Source organism: Oncorhynchus mykiss, chromosome 21, assembly GCF_013265735.2.
Source record: "Oncorhynchus mykiss isolate Arlee chromosome 21, USDA_OmykA_1.1, whole genome shotgun sequence".
Taxonomy (NCBI): domain Eukaryota; kingdom Metazoa; phylum Chordata; class Actinopteri; order Salmoniformes; family Salmonidae; genus Oncorhynchus; species Oncorhynchus mykiss.
The window spans coordinates 53,894,461-53,908,904 of NC_048585.1; the positions used below are offsets into that span (position 1 = coordinate 53,894,461).

The 14,444-nt window shown below is 44.4% G+C and overlaps 1 protein-coding gene across 15 annotated transcripts in view; it reads right to left on the reverse strand.

Annotated features, from left to right (window-relative positions):
* Positions 1-14,444, reverse strand: part of LOC110500890 (calcium/calmodulin-dependent protein kinase type II delta 1 chain) — a 93,697-nt gene that overhangs the window by 2,978 nt on the left and 76,275 nt on the right. For 5 of the 15 annotated variants that reach the window (XM_036958200.1, XM_036958197.1, XM_036958195.1 and 2 more), the window contains 6 exons: positions 13,312-13,362; positions 11,399-11,443; positions 10,996-11,044; positions 4,626-4,701; positions 4,444-4,538; positions 4,067-4,303 (listed from right to left, as the gene is read on the reverse strand). In XM_036958200.1, the coding sequence (XP_036814095.1) occupies positions 4,068-4,303; positions 4,444-4,538; positions 4,626-4,701; positions 10,996-11,044; positions 11,399-11,443; positions 13,312-13,362 (552 nt within the window). In that variant the 3' untranslated portion in view covers position 4,067. Of the gene's footprint in view, positions 1-4,056; positions 4,304-4,443; positions 4,539-4,625; positions 4,702-10,995; positions 11,045-11,398; positions 11,444-13,311; positions 13,363-14,444 lie in introns of all 15 variants that reach the window. The other 10 variants (XM_036958204.1, XM_036958202.1, XM_036958203.1 and 7 more) reach the window with 4 other exon arrangements.

Here is a 14,444-nt window from a genome sequence, read left to right on the forward strand (position 1 = left end):
TCAAACCTGGAGCTCCCCAGGGGTGCGTGCTCAGTCCCTCCTGTACTCCCTGTTCACCCACGACTGCATGGCCAGGCACGACTCCAACAGCATCATTAAATTTGCAAACGGCACAACAGTGATAAGCCTGATCACCGACAATGATGAGACAGCCTATAGGGAGGAGGTCAAGGACCTGGCCGGGTGGTGCCAGAATAACAACCTATCCCTCAATGTAACCAAGACTAAGGAGATGATTGTGGACTACAGGAAATGGAGGACCGAGCACGCCCCCATTCTCATTGACGGGGCTGTAGTGGAGCAGGTTGAGAGATTCAAGTTCCTTGGTATCCACATCATCAAAAAACTAGAATGGTCCAAACACACCTAGACAGTCGTGAAGAGGGCATGACAAAGCCTATTCCCCCTCAGGAATCTAAAAAGATTTGCCATGGTTCCTGAGATCCTCAAAAGGTTCTACAGCTGCAACATCGAGAGCATCCTGACTGGTTGTGTCACTGCCTGGTACGGCAATTGCTCGGACTCTGACCGCAAGGCACAGAGGGTAGTGCGTACGGCCCAGTACATCATTGGGGCTAAGCTGCCTGCCATCCAGGACCTCTACACCAGGCGGTGTCAGAGGAAGACCCTAAAAATTGTCAAAGACCCCAGCAACCCCAGTCATAGACTGTTCTCTCTACTACCGCATGGCAAGCGGTACCCGAGTGCCAAGTCTAGGACAAAAAGACTCCTGAACAGGTAATCAAATGGCTACCCGGATCATTTTCATTGTGTTCCCCCCCCCCAAACAACCCCTCTTTTTACGCTGCTGCTACTCTCTGTTTATCATATATGCATAATCACTTTAACTATACATTCATGTACATACTACCTCTATTGGGCCGACCAACCAGTGCTCCCGCACATTGGCTAACCGGGCTATTTGCATTGTGTACTGCCACCCACCAACCCCTCATTTACACTACTGCTACTCTCTGTTCATCATATATGCATAGTCACTTTAACCATATCTACATGTACATACTACCTCAATCAGCCTGACTAGCCGGTGTCTGTATGTAGCCTCGCTACTTTTATAGCCTGTCTTTTTACTGTTGTTTTATTTCTTTACTTACTTATTGTTCACCTAATACCTTTTTTGCGCTATTGGTTAGAGCCTGTAAGTAAGCATTTCACTGTAAGGTCTACACCTGTTGTATTCGGCACACGTGACAAATAAACTTTGATTTGATATGTAACTATTGGCAGAGAGTCACATCATATTTTTCAATATACTGAAGGCCTACCGTAGGCGACATGAGTCTCACTAGTATTGAGTAATGTGCTGTTAAAAGTGGTATAGGTCTTATTTATTTAAAGAGCATATTTAAGTTAGAAGCAATAGAATTTGAAGCAATAGCCTACAACTATTTTAGTTTCATGCTGCTCTGAGACAAGCATGGGGACTGGTCTTGATAAATCAATGAGATTTTTATTTGGACTGAATCTCCGTTTGGGTATTGGTTAGACTACAATTATACAATTAGGGTGTAGAAATGTTAATTTAACAAAGGACAACCTACTCCTTCCTCCCCATCGGAGAATTGAACCCCGGGCTCCCGCGTGCCCGCACGACACAGGGATTATTTTGCTAAATATCCCGGGTACAGTACTACCGACCATCACGTTGTACAGCGCCATAGTTTCCATTCCATCCTAATGGAAACCCTGAGGGATTTCCGTTTTTCTTGGAATAGAAACACTATGACATCAAATTAATTAAGCAACATTAATTAAAATCAGTCCCATATACTATGTTCTTACAAAAAAACGTTTAAATGCTCCAGTACAGCCAATATTGAAGGCTATCAAATGCTTCTCAAAGATGCCCTCTGGTGGTCAAACTAGCACTAACTAGCATTAATTGTACCAGTGGTTGGCACTTAAATAACGTCTGCAATACGCTGCATCTTTTAAAGGACTGTAGCTAAGATGGGCTAAGCTACAGTCACAAACCTTGACTAGCTAGACATGATCAGGGCTAAAGAGGAAGCCAGTCAGACCACACTACATACAGTAGGACCTAGTAGCTACATAGTGGAGACCACACTACATACAGTAGGACCTAGTAGCTACATATCGGAGGCCACACTACATACAGTAGCACCTAGTAGCTACATAGTGCAGACCATACTACATAAAGTAGCAGGCTAGTAGCTACATAGTGGAGACCACACTACATAAAGTAGCAGGCTAGTAGCTACAGTTGAAGTTGGAAGTTTACATACACTTAGGTTGGAGTCATTAAAACTAGTTTTTAAATCACTCCACAAATTTCTTGTAAACAAACTATATTTTTGAAAGTTGGTTAGGGCATCTACTTCGTGCATTACAAGTAATTTTTCAAAAAATTGTTTACAGACAGATAATTTCACTTAATCACAATTCCAGTGGGTCAGAGGTTACACTAAGTTGGATACAATAAGTAATGGTTACACTAAGTTGACTGTGCCTTTAAACAGCTTGGAAAATGCCAGAAAATGATGTCATGGCTTTAGAAGCTTCTGATAGGCTAATTGACATTGAGTCAATTGGAGGTGTACCTGTGGATGTATTTCAAGGCCTACCTTCAAACTAAGTGCCTCTTTGCTTGACATCATGGGAAAATCAAAAGAAATCAGCCAAGACCTCCACAAGTCTGGTTCATCCTTGGGAGCAATTTCCAAATGCCTGAAGGTACCATGTTCATCGTACAAACAATAGTATGCAAGTATAAACACCATGGGACCATGCAGCTGTCATACCTCTCAAGAAGGAGACGCGTTCTGTCTCCTAGAGACAAACGTATGTTGGTGCGAAAAGTGAAAATCAATCCCAGAACAGCAGCAAAGGACCTTGTGAAGATGCTGGAGGAAACGGGTACAAAAGTATTTATATCCACATAGCTTGAAAGGCCGATCAGCAAGGAAGAAGCCACTGCTCCAAAACAGCCATAAAAAAGCCAGACTATGGTTTGCAACTGCACATTGGGCCAAAGATCATAATTTTAGTGAAATATCCTCGTCTGATGAAACAAAACTAGAACTGTTTGGCCATAATGACTATCGTTGTGTTTGGAAGAAAAAAGGGGAGGCTTGCAAGCCGAAGAACACCTTCCCAACCGTGAAGCACGGGATGGCAGCACCATGTTGTGGGGGTGCTTTGCTGCAGGGGGGACTGTTGCACTTCACAAAATAGATGGCATCATGAGTGAGGAAAATTATGTAGATATATTGAAGCAACATCTCAAGACATCAGAAAGTTAAAGCTTGGTCGCAAATGGGTCTTCCAAATGGACACGCATACTTCCAAAGTTGTGGCAAAATGGCTTAAGGAGAACAAAGTCAAGGTATTGGAGTGGCCATAACAAAGCTCTGACCTCAATCTCATAGAAAATTTGTGGGCAGAACTGAAAAATCGTGTGCGAGCAAGGAGGCCTACAAACTTGACTCAGTTACCCCAGCTCTGTCAGGAGGAATGGGCCAAAATTCACCCAACATATTGTGGGAAGCTTGTGGAAGGCTACCCGAATGTGATGAAAGAATGAAAGAATTGACCCATGTTAAACAATTTAAAGGCAATGCTACCAAATACTAATTGAGTGTGTGTAAACGTCTGACCCACTGGGAATGTGATGAAAGAAATAAAAGCTGAAATAAATCACTCTACTATTATTCTGACATTTCACATTCTTAAAATAAAGTGGTGATCCTAACTAGGATTAAATGTCAGGAATTGTGAAAAACTGAGTTTAAATGTATTTGGCCAAGGTGTATATAAACTTCCGACTTCAACTGTACATAGAGCAGACCACACTATATAAAGTAGCAGGCTAGTAGCTACATAGTGCAGACAATACTACATACGGTAGCCCCTAGTGCAGATGGAGCCGATACAGGACAGATACAGATGCTGGACAGCTACAGGACAGGGACTGTAAGTACATCGTTCTTAGCCAGGTAGGGATATGAGGTTCAACGAAGAACCAATCCAGCTTCACAATGAATTCAACTAACCAAGACAGCACTGAGAGAGCACCTCTAGTCACCTTACTTGGCGGGCACAGTGGGTGAGCCGGAGCGGTGGAAGTGGATGTTCTGCCACTTGGCGTCACGGCGCTGCCAGATGCGTGTCTCCTCTGACTGCATGGTGCGCGGCATGCTGCTGGCGTCCATGTACTGGGTGAGGCGGATGTAGGCAATGCACGCCGCATCCTCGCCGATCAGGTGCACGTGGGGGTTGAGCAGGATGGTGTGGACGGGCCCTTGCTTGCTCCTGGACAGAGCTGGATGAGAGAGGGGAGATGGAGGGGAAATGGATCAAATCAGTACACAATCAAGGTAATTAATACCTCTACAGCCATTGGTCTTCATCTGGCTATGTGTTGATCTTTAATGCTACGAGTGCATAATGGGATGCAGGTACCGTTCTCAAAGTAGAACTTGTGGAAGTCAGTTCCCTCCACTAGGTTTCCCAAGGCCTCTGGTTCAAAGGATGTCAGGCCGGGATCACAGATCTTCCTGTGGGAGAAAATGGGGAACACAATGAAGATCAGATTGCATATGTTTTTTTGAACGGTGTAATGTTAAAAATTCCAAATCACTAACGTGTAGGCTTCAAAGTCTCCATTGTTGATGGCCTCAATCAGCTGCTCAGTCACTTTGATGATCTCCTGCTTACGAGCTGAAGGTGAGCAAGAGACAGAATTTTTGGGGACATTTTCACAAGTTGCCTAAAACTGTCCCACAGCCATGGGTGATTAGAGTAAGACACCCCTTATGTGTTGAGTCATCTAGTGAGTCTCTATAGAGATGTTGAGAGATTTACATAAACCCAAGTAGTGGTAGCAATGCAGCCCAAAACACAGCCAAGAGGTCCAGGGGCAAAGGGGTGTATTCATTACGGCGATTCTGTTTCAAAATGTTTTGCAACAGAAACAGTTTAAACTAAAAATGTTTTGCAATGAAAACTACTGGACAAATTCAGGTAGGTCCCTCCCCGTTTTGTTCTGTTTGCTCTTGTTTGGTTCTTAAACGGTCAACGGTTATCTTTGCAAGACAATTAATAAACCACAGGTTCACCACTTCCCCACACACACACACACACACGGGAAAATAAGTGTGTTTCACCATCATTACCACATAACACAGACATGATTTCATTACCTCGCAAATTACGTAGGCAAGCTAAGAGACAATGAATGTAAAGAAAAACAAAGGTTTTTTGGTTTAGCAAATCTCTTACTGTGCTCAACAACATGAATTTGAGGTAGATGACAAATGGAATGGTAGTGAGACTGACCCATAGAAAACATGCATCAAAACTTAGTCCCAAAAAGGAGAAAAAGATCAAATGCCATTTCCTCAACTCTTTACCTTCAACAACTTGGTCCCCTCTGACACTTTCAATCGACGTGACTGACAGAACATAAAAGATGCAAATAAGAAACATTTTCCCTCAGTTCTCAGAAGATTGTTCACCAGTGGCAGCAAAATGCTCGTTTACAGATATTGACCGAGTGAAAGACCAACAACACTCCAGCTATGTCTTACATTAGCCATCAGTGATTGGCTACTATCCTAGCAGCTAGTCTGATACATCTGAAAATAAGGTCAGTTTACTCAACGAGTTCTTTGACATTTTGCTGTCGCACAGTCCAACATGTACAAACTCACCAACAGATCACTGACAGACCTTGCTCTCTAGCAGTCTGTTTGCTATGAAGCAACAATGCCCCTCCCCTGTAAGTGGAAGGCGTAATCTGTCCTCCTGATAACACAAAACAGCACACGACGGGAAAACAAAGCTGTTTATCGCTGTTGATTATTATCTAAACAGAAGTAGATCAACGGCACTTGAGACTGAACACACACACACACACACACAACATTGTCTTATGTTTGCCATTTCTATTCCTTTAGGTGCCAGCATTACTCTTTAACATGTTACCTCCTATGAGTTGCTGTATACTGAGCTGCGCACACACTGCGAAGGAGAGTTTCTGAATAGGCCAGCTCACTCAGCACTTCTCCACCAAACGCAATCCACTTGTGCAAATGTGCTGTCAATGTAGAGACATTAACGGTCAACGAAACCATCCCGTTCCTGGAAGTCGTCAGTGCTGTCTGTGCAAAGAACAACCTCGATCCAAACTAGTCCTTAAAGTATACTCAATCTCATTTAGAATGTTCACGGTCAACCCTGGAGCTGACGACATTCTCTCTCACCCTCCCCGTATGCATCAAACACAGCAGTAATACTTCCTAAGCCCAATTTAGGTGTAATACATTGCTAATGTATTACTGTATGCATTGACAAAGACTTATGAGGAGACAGTGGTGAGAAACTCAGTCCTGGTTAGATCATGACCTCCAGAGGGCAGCACAGTACACACATAGTGGACGCGTGTATGGCAGACCGGTGCTGAAGCAGAGTGTACTGTAATACCAGGCCAACGTACAGATTGCAACCTCAGTAAGACAAGGGCTACTTTTCAATAGCTTTCTCTCACAGGGTTCCATGACAAACACAGAGGTTTGTATGCCTTTGTTTAGTCTTTGGTAATGAGTGCCAGGTACAATGAGGGAACTATTTGCATTTATAGCCACTCACCAGGTGCACCAAATGATCCTAAAAGTCATATCCTAAACAAATGTGGACTTCCAATGATGCATATCTGATAGCGGTCAAGACGATATGAAGGGAGGTTCAGGGATAGTGAGGCCTAGAGGGCAGTGGGAAACGGTTCTGCCCTCTCCGCTCACTCTGCTCTGGGTGAACTTACACTGCATGTCGCTGGGGCCCAGGCTAGGCAGGGGCCCAAGGGGGTGCAGAGGCTGGGGCCCATGAGTGTGGGTGACCACAAAGGAGGAGGAGCAGGTAGCAGGTGAGCAGGGCCCTCAGAACATAGTGGCACAACTCATCCCTACTGGGCCAAACACTGGGAGAACACCAGCAGGAGGATGAAGAGGAAGATGAGGAGGAGTAGTAGTATGAGCCTGAGTGCCCCCGCCAGAAGAGAGGGGGAACTTGGGGAGGAGGGACAGGAGACTAGGATAGAGGGGGAGGGGTGACGAGGGACAATGGTATGAGAGGTAGGTGGGTGGATGGGTGGGCAGATGGATGAATAGTTGGGTAGGTGGATGGATTTAGATTTTTTTTTTTAACTAAGAACAAATAAAGCCCGTGGTTCACTCCTGACTTGACCAGCACAAAAACATCCTGTGTCGTCATGCATTAGCACCGGATAGCCCCCGCAACTTTTCAGGGAAGTTAGGAACCAATTTACACAGGCAGTTAGCAAAGCAAAGGCTAGCTTTTTCAAACAGAAATTTGCATCCTGTAGCACAAACACTAAAGTCCATGGAGAATAAGAGCACCTCCTCCCAGCTGCCCACTGCACTGAGGCTAAGAAACACTGTGACCACCGATAAAGCTACGATAATCGAGAATTTCAATAAGCATTTTTCTACGGCTGTCAATGCTTGCCACCTGGCTACCCCGATCAACAGCCCGGCATCCCCACAGCAACTTGCCCAAGCCTCCCCCATTTCTCCTTCACCCAAATCCAGATAGCTGATGTTTTGAAAGAGCTGCAAAATCTGGACCCCTACAAATCAGCCGGGCTAGACAATCCTCTCAATCTAGACAATCCTCTCTTTCTAAAATTATCCGCCACAGTTGTTGCAACCCCCATTACTAGCCTGTTCAACCTCTTTCGTATCGCCTAAGATCCCTAAAGATTGCAAAGCTGCCGCTGTCCTCCCCCTCTTCAAAGGGACCCAAACTGTTACAGACCTATATCCATCCTGCCCTGCCTTTCTAAGGACTTCGAAAGCCAAGATAAACAGATCACCGACCATTTAGAATCCCACCGTACCTTCTCTGCTATACAATCTGGTTCCCGAGCTGGTCATGGGTGCATCTCAGCCACACTCAAGGTCCTAAACGATATCATAACCGCCATCGATAAAAGACAATACTGTGCAGCTGTCTTCATCAACCTGGCCAAGGCTTTCGACTCTGCCAATCACTGCATTCTTATCAGCAGACTCAACAGTCTTGGTTTCTCAAATGATTGCCTCGCCTGGTTTGCCAACTACTTCTCAGATAGAGTTCAATGTGTCAAATAGGAGGGCCTGTTGTCTGGACCTCTGGCAGTCTATGGGGGTGCCACAGGGTTCAATTCTTGGGCCGACTCTTTTGATGATGTTGCTCTTGCTGCTGGTGATTCTCTGATCCACCTCTACGCAGACGACACCATTCTGTATACTTCTGGCCCTTCTTTGGACACTGTTATCAAACCTCCAGACGTATGCCATACAACACTCCTTCCGTGGCCTCCAACTGCTCTTAAATGCTTGTAAAACTAAATGCATGCTCTTCAACCGATCACTGCCCTCATCCGCCCGCCCGTCTAGCATCACTACTCTGGACGGTTCTGACTTAGGTGTTTGTAGTTGTCCACATATTCTAAGTGTCTGGTTAGACGGTAAACTCTCCTTCCAGACTCACATTAAGCATCTCCAATCCAAAATTAAATCTAGAATCGGCTTCCTATTTCGCAACAAAGCCTTCACTCATGCTGCCAAACATACCCTCGTAAAACTGACTATCCTACCGATCCTTGACTTCGGCGAAGTTATTTACAAAATCGCCTCCAACACTCTACTCAGAAAATTGGATGTAGTCTATCACAGTGCCATCCGTTTTGTCACCAAAGCCCCATATACTACCCACCACTGTGACCTGTATGCGCTCGTTGGCTGGCACTCATTACATATTCATCACCAAACCCACTGGCTCCAGGTCATCTATAAGTCTTTGCTAGGTAAAGCCCAGCCTTATCTCAGCTCACTAGTCACCATAGCAGCACCCACTCGTAGCACATGCTCCAGCAGGTATATTTCACTGGTCAGCCCAAAACCAACTCCTCTTTGGCCACCTTTCCTTCAAGTTCTCTGCTGCCAATGACTGGAACAAATTGCAAAAATCACTGAAGCTGGAGTCATATCTCCCTCACTAACTTTAAGCATCAGCTGTCAGAGCAGCTTACATTGCACCTGTACACAGCCCATCTGTAAATAGTCCACCCAACTACCTCTTCCCCTTATTGTTATTTATTTTTTGCTCCTTTGCATCCCAGTATTTCTACTGGAACATTCATCTTCTGCACATCTATCACTCCAGTGTTAATTGCTAAATTGTTATTATTTCACCACTATTGCCTTGCCTCCCTAATCTTACTACATTTGCACACACACTGCATATATGTTTTTCTATTGTGTTATTGACTGTATGTTCTATTGTGTTATTGACTGTGTTGTTTGTGTCGCACAGCTTTGCTTTATCTTGGCCAGGTTGCAGTTGTAAATGAGAACTTGTTCTCAACTGGCCTACCTGGTTAAATAAATTTTTTTTTTTTAAATGGCGTCACTGGGCGAGTGACACTTGGGGACTCATAGGGTCCTGTGTGTTGGGTTGCTGCTTCACAATGAGTTGTGGCCAAAAACATGGTTTTGATTATTTGGAACATAAAAAAAGGGCAAGACGATGTCCAAAATTTTTTTTTCAAAACACATCCTACAGTCTTCAACTCCTACACACAACGTGATAAAACGACTACCGTGTAAAATTGGCAAATTAAATGCCTTCATCTTTCAAACAAAGGAGCTGCCAAAAGAAAAAGTGGAATATGAAATTGACGAGCCTCTAGCTGCACATAAACGTTAGAAACACCTACACACGTTTAGTAGTGCGACCGTTACATACAGCCATGACCCGGCAGTAATCATCCATCAGGGATTGCAAAAGTGGACACAAAGCGACACTGAAATGCTAGGAAACCTTCATTTACTTTCCACACAATACCGCCGTAGCACAGTAGATAGGAGTCCTAGGACATTCTGGTGCTCTCAAATGGGTTTTTGTGACAAAGGGATTGTTCAAAGCAGGTAGCTCATGAGATTGCCTGACCAAATGTCATCCTACTCTCTCAGATTTTCAAAGGGGCCTTTTAAGGTCTAGAAGGGGAAGATTCCTTCTGGTGATTAGGGTCTTGTAACACTTCCCAGAGGTATGATGGCATTATGAGGTAAAACCTTCCATTTGAAGTGGGAGGTGAACAAATTACTATCTGTAATGGTAGAGTGGAGACACACACACACACACTGTTCTGGCTCAGCGGACCATCAGAGCAGCAGCGAGATGGGAAATCATGCGTGATAGCAGAGCCTGATTCAGCTCCCTAAAAGACCGTTCTGTCCACACCATGGTAGACTCCGCCTGCTCTCAAACCTCTCCTCGGGGTTCCCCAGCCGTTCCATGTATTTTAAATATCGTACAGCTAGCACACCTGATTCAAATTGTAAACTACATTCCATGTAGTAATGTGGATAGACGTAACATTCCACGTGGTAATGTGGATAGACGTAACATTCCACGTGGTAATGTGGATAGACGTAACATTCCACGTGGTAATGTGGATAGACGTAACATTCCATGTTTGGAGGATGGCAGTGCGTGTCTAAGGAATGAGATCAGAAGACCAAGTGAATTAATTTAAATGAAAAAGCCAAATGAATGGATGCCTGGATAAATAAAAACATATCTGATGAATTCACATGCAAGAAAATGTTTGAATGGTACAAAGAAAAATTGGAATTTTAACAGCCAACATATTCATGCAAAATCAGTAGGATAACAACATGCAATACATGGAGCCCTAACGCTGAAGAATCATGAGTTACACTACATGCTAAGTCAGGGGTACGCAGGCACACCAGGAACAGGGTTGCCTGCCCCTGTGCTAAACCAACACCTCAGTGCTGTGATAATAACATATTACCTTTCACTTGAGCAGAGAGCTAACACAGTGCTACTAGCCTAATACAGGTGGCTAGCCCTTCATGCTAGGGACAGAGCGGCGCTGGGGACAGAGCGGTTTGTTTATTTTTCTAGTCGTTTGTGTGCTCCTACCTTTCACGTCCTCATCTTCCATGGTGGTGTTAGCACTCTCGCTGGACTCCTGTTGGACAAGAACAAACAGAGAGCAACAATGAACACCTGCCAGTTGTAGAGACTGGATTCAGCGTGAGCACAGGATAAGTGATGTACTGTCAGATGGGGGATTTTTCATTTTCTTTTGTAGACGGGACGGGTGGTCCGTATTGACCCCGTTCTGGGTCTGGATCCAGACTGCGGTCCGCCAGTTGAGTATTATGGAGGGGGGGGGGGGGGGTCTAGGGCATACATTAAGGCACCATGCATACCAACAAAGTCTAGTAAATAACACTAACTAGAAAGCTTATCACTGCTAACTACAGCACAATATTAGCAAAAAACTCTACTCGCAAAAACGACAGTCCTACTTAATCACTACCTTGTTTCCATCAGTTGGGTTGTGGAGAACAGTGGTTTGAGGCTCCTGATTCATGGAGAGGAAGAGGAGGAGGAGGAAGAAGAGTGTGAAGAAGAAAGGGGATCAATAGACAGGAACTTAATGTGGTAAACAGTTGCCCTGATGATCAATTCCCATGGGATAAGTATCGTTGAGTAGTCAACTTGGTGCCCTAAGACAGAAGAAACAACCAAGCAACAGCCAAGACAGGACGGGAGGTGTACAGCAGTAGCAGCATGTTAGTCACCAGGCCCTTCCTGGATATAAACTACAGGAAAAGGTTTGAGGTGTGTATTAGCCAAGGCATGCAGTTCACCTTCAGTCCTTACTCCAGGCCAGTTGTGTGTACGTACTGCACAGTGAGTGGACATTAATCTGGCTATGGCAGGCCCCATTTCTCACATCTAAGAATACATAACCACATCACTCTAGAACAGGGATGGGTAAACGGTCCCCCTTTTGAAGACCCTCGGATAAAAATAAAATAAATATATATATATATTATCTCTCTCTCTCTCTGTAACTCAGTTAGGTCTCAATTTACTGTTAAAGTTAGAATAGTAGAATACACATGGTGCAATTTCAAAATGAGTTTCTCTCTTGACATGTCAGTCACTAATAGTCCCTCAATTAGCCCATGTCAGCTAACATGTTTTAGATTGTAAGATAGCCTAGCAGCCAGCTATCTAAACTTAGTAATCATGGTTGAATTACCAGCCAGGGCCGCCCATTGATTTAGTTAGTCAGTCTCACTCAGCTATAATATAAAAAACTGAAAACATTTCTCTCCGCACCATGGCAAAATGTGTAGAATGTAAAACTTTAAAAGTATCTCTGCCGTCAAGAGGGGGGCATTTTTTATATAATTGATCTAAAATGTTTTATTGGGGGGGGGGGGGGTATGTACGTACATGTACCCAGGCTTGTGGGTATGCTATTAGATAGCCCCATGGTTATTAGATATGGAATTGTATGAAAAAAACAAAGCTATTGCAATATTTTGTCTGTATTCCTGAATGGTGACCTTATACTGGTGCTTTGGACTGGATATATACAGTACAGGCCTCTTGGCTGACCTGACCTGTATAACATGCCTAGATTAAACCTGGGTAAATCTGTGAGCCAACGGGTGGGCTGCCTGTCATAAGGAATGCCATCGCACAGCCATGTTGAAGCTCATGTGTGGTGACACGGGTGGCACTATCAGAACAATCTGCCTTAGGATGTCTTTCACTGAGAGAGAGCGAGAGAGCGCGAGAGAGAGCGAGAGAGAGAGCGAGAGAGAGAGCGAGAGAGAGAGCGAGAGAGCGCGAGAGCGAGAGAGCGAGAGAGCGAGAGAGCGAGAGAGCGAGAGAGCGAGAGAGCGAGAGAGCGAGAGAGCGAGAGAGAGAGAGAGAGAGAGAGAGAGAGAGAGAGAGAGCGAGAGAGAGAGTGTGAGAGAGAGAGAGTGTGAGAGTGAGAGTGAGAGTGAGAGTGAGAGTGTGTGTGTGTAGTCTATTTTAGGATGCACGCCCAACCAGCATGTCTCGTTGGTTTCCCTGGTAACTTGGGGAAAGCTTCAGTGGATTAACAGTAAAAACAGCAGGCCCAGGCTGTACAGTTCTTCACACACACACAGAAACATGCAATGCCAAACTAGAGGCCACCCCAAACAAATATACACAAAGTTCAAGTGCACATACCAACTGAAATGTCTAACCACAGTATAAGGAAATGCCCGTGTATGATACAAATAACATGTGCTTATACAGTAAACAAAAATGCAATATTAAGAGGCATCACTGGCAGCAAAACAAGGAGAGACATTGTTAGAGTAAGCAGCCCACGCATGAAGGATGACAGAGACAGACAAGCTGACAGACAAGCAGGCAGGCGTGCAGAGACAGGCAGACTACCAGTGTAGGGGGCTCTTTGGGGCTGGTGACTACATTGGTCTTGTTGTTGATCTAGAAAATGAGTGGATAGAGGGAGAGACAGAAACAGAGATAGATTTCAGGAACAAGGACTAATTCTCCAGACAGGGAGATAGACAGGAGAACAATATCAGCATAGAGAGATTTGTCAGGAGCAGGGACTAATTCTCCAGACAGGGAGATAGACAGGAGAACAATATCAGCATAGAGAGATTTGTCAGGAACAGGGACTAATTCTCCAGACAGGGAGATAGACAGGAGAACAATATCAGCATAGAGAGATTTGTCAGGAACAGGGACTAATTCTCCAGACAGGGAGATAGACAGGAGAACAATATCAGCATAGAGAGATTTGTCAGGAACAGGGACTAATTCTCCAGACAGGGAGATAGACAGGAGAATAATATCAGCATAGAGAGATTTGTCAGGAACACAGGGCTGCAGGAGAGAAAATGTTAAGAGTCTCGCCCGCAGGTCTACGGGTGTTAACATCAAAATACTCTGAAGGGTAGAAAGTTCAGGTAGACAAAATAAGTTCATTCGACATCTGTTAGTTCCAAGCCTGTAGCAACGCATCATTATTCTGCAGAGCATTATGCAAAAGGAAAAAAAAGCATGCAAAGGACTTCCTCGCTGAAACAGAACTTGAAACATTAAAACGGGCGTCAACTTAAAATCCTGTTTTGAAAGCGATTAGCTGTTCCGCTTGACTGTTTGCAGGTTTTTTCAGGAAGAGAAAATAGCCTAATTGCAGCTATTAACACAGTTTATAGAGGCCTTGAATCTAATGAATTAGTGCCATTGTGACTACTAGAGAGGAGAAATGAAAAGCCAGAGGTAATGCAATTATCCACTCAAACGATGTCATGACATCCCAATAGTTTTTGGTTTTCCTGTTAACATGAACATCATTGTCTGCATCGGAGCACATTGTCATTGGAAGAGCATCAGGGGGGGAAATGTATATCAAAAAGCGCTGTACAATTCCTTTATGAACTGCAAGCCTTGATTAAGTAGCGCTGGCATCCCAGCAGTGTAAAACCTTGTAATATGGACCAACTGGAATACACATGCTGGTAGGACTAGGTTCTCTACAGGGAGATGTGGGACTGGAA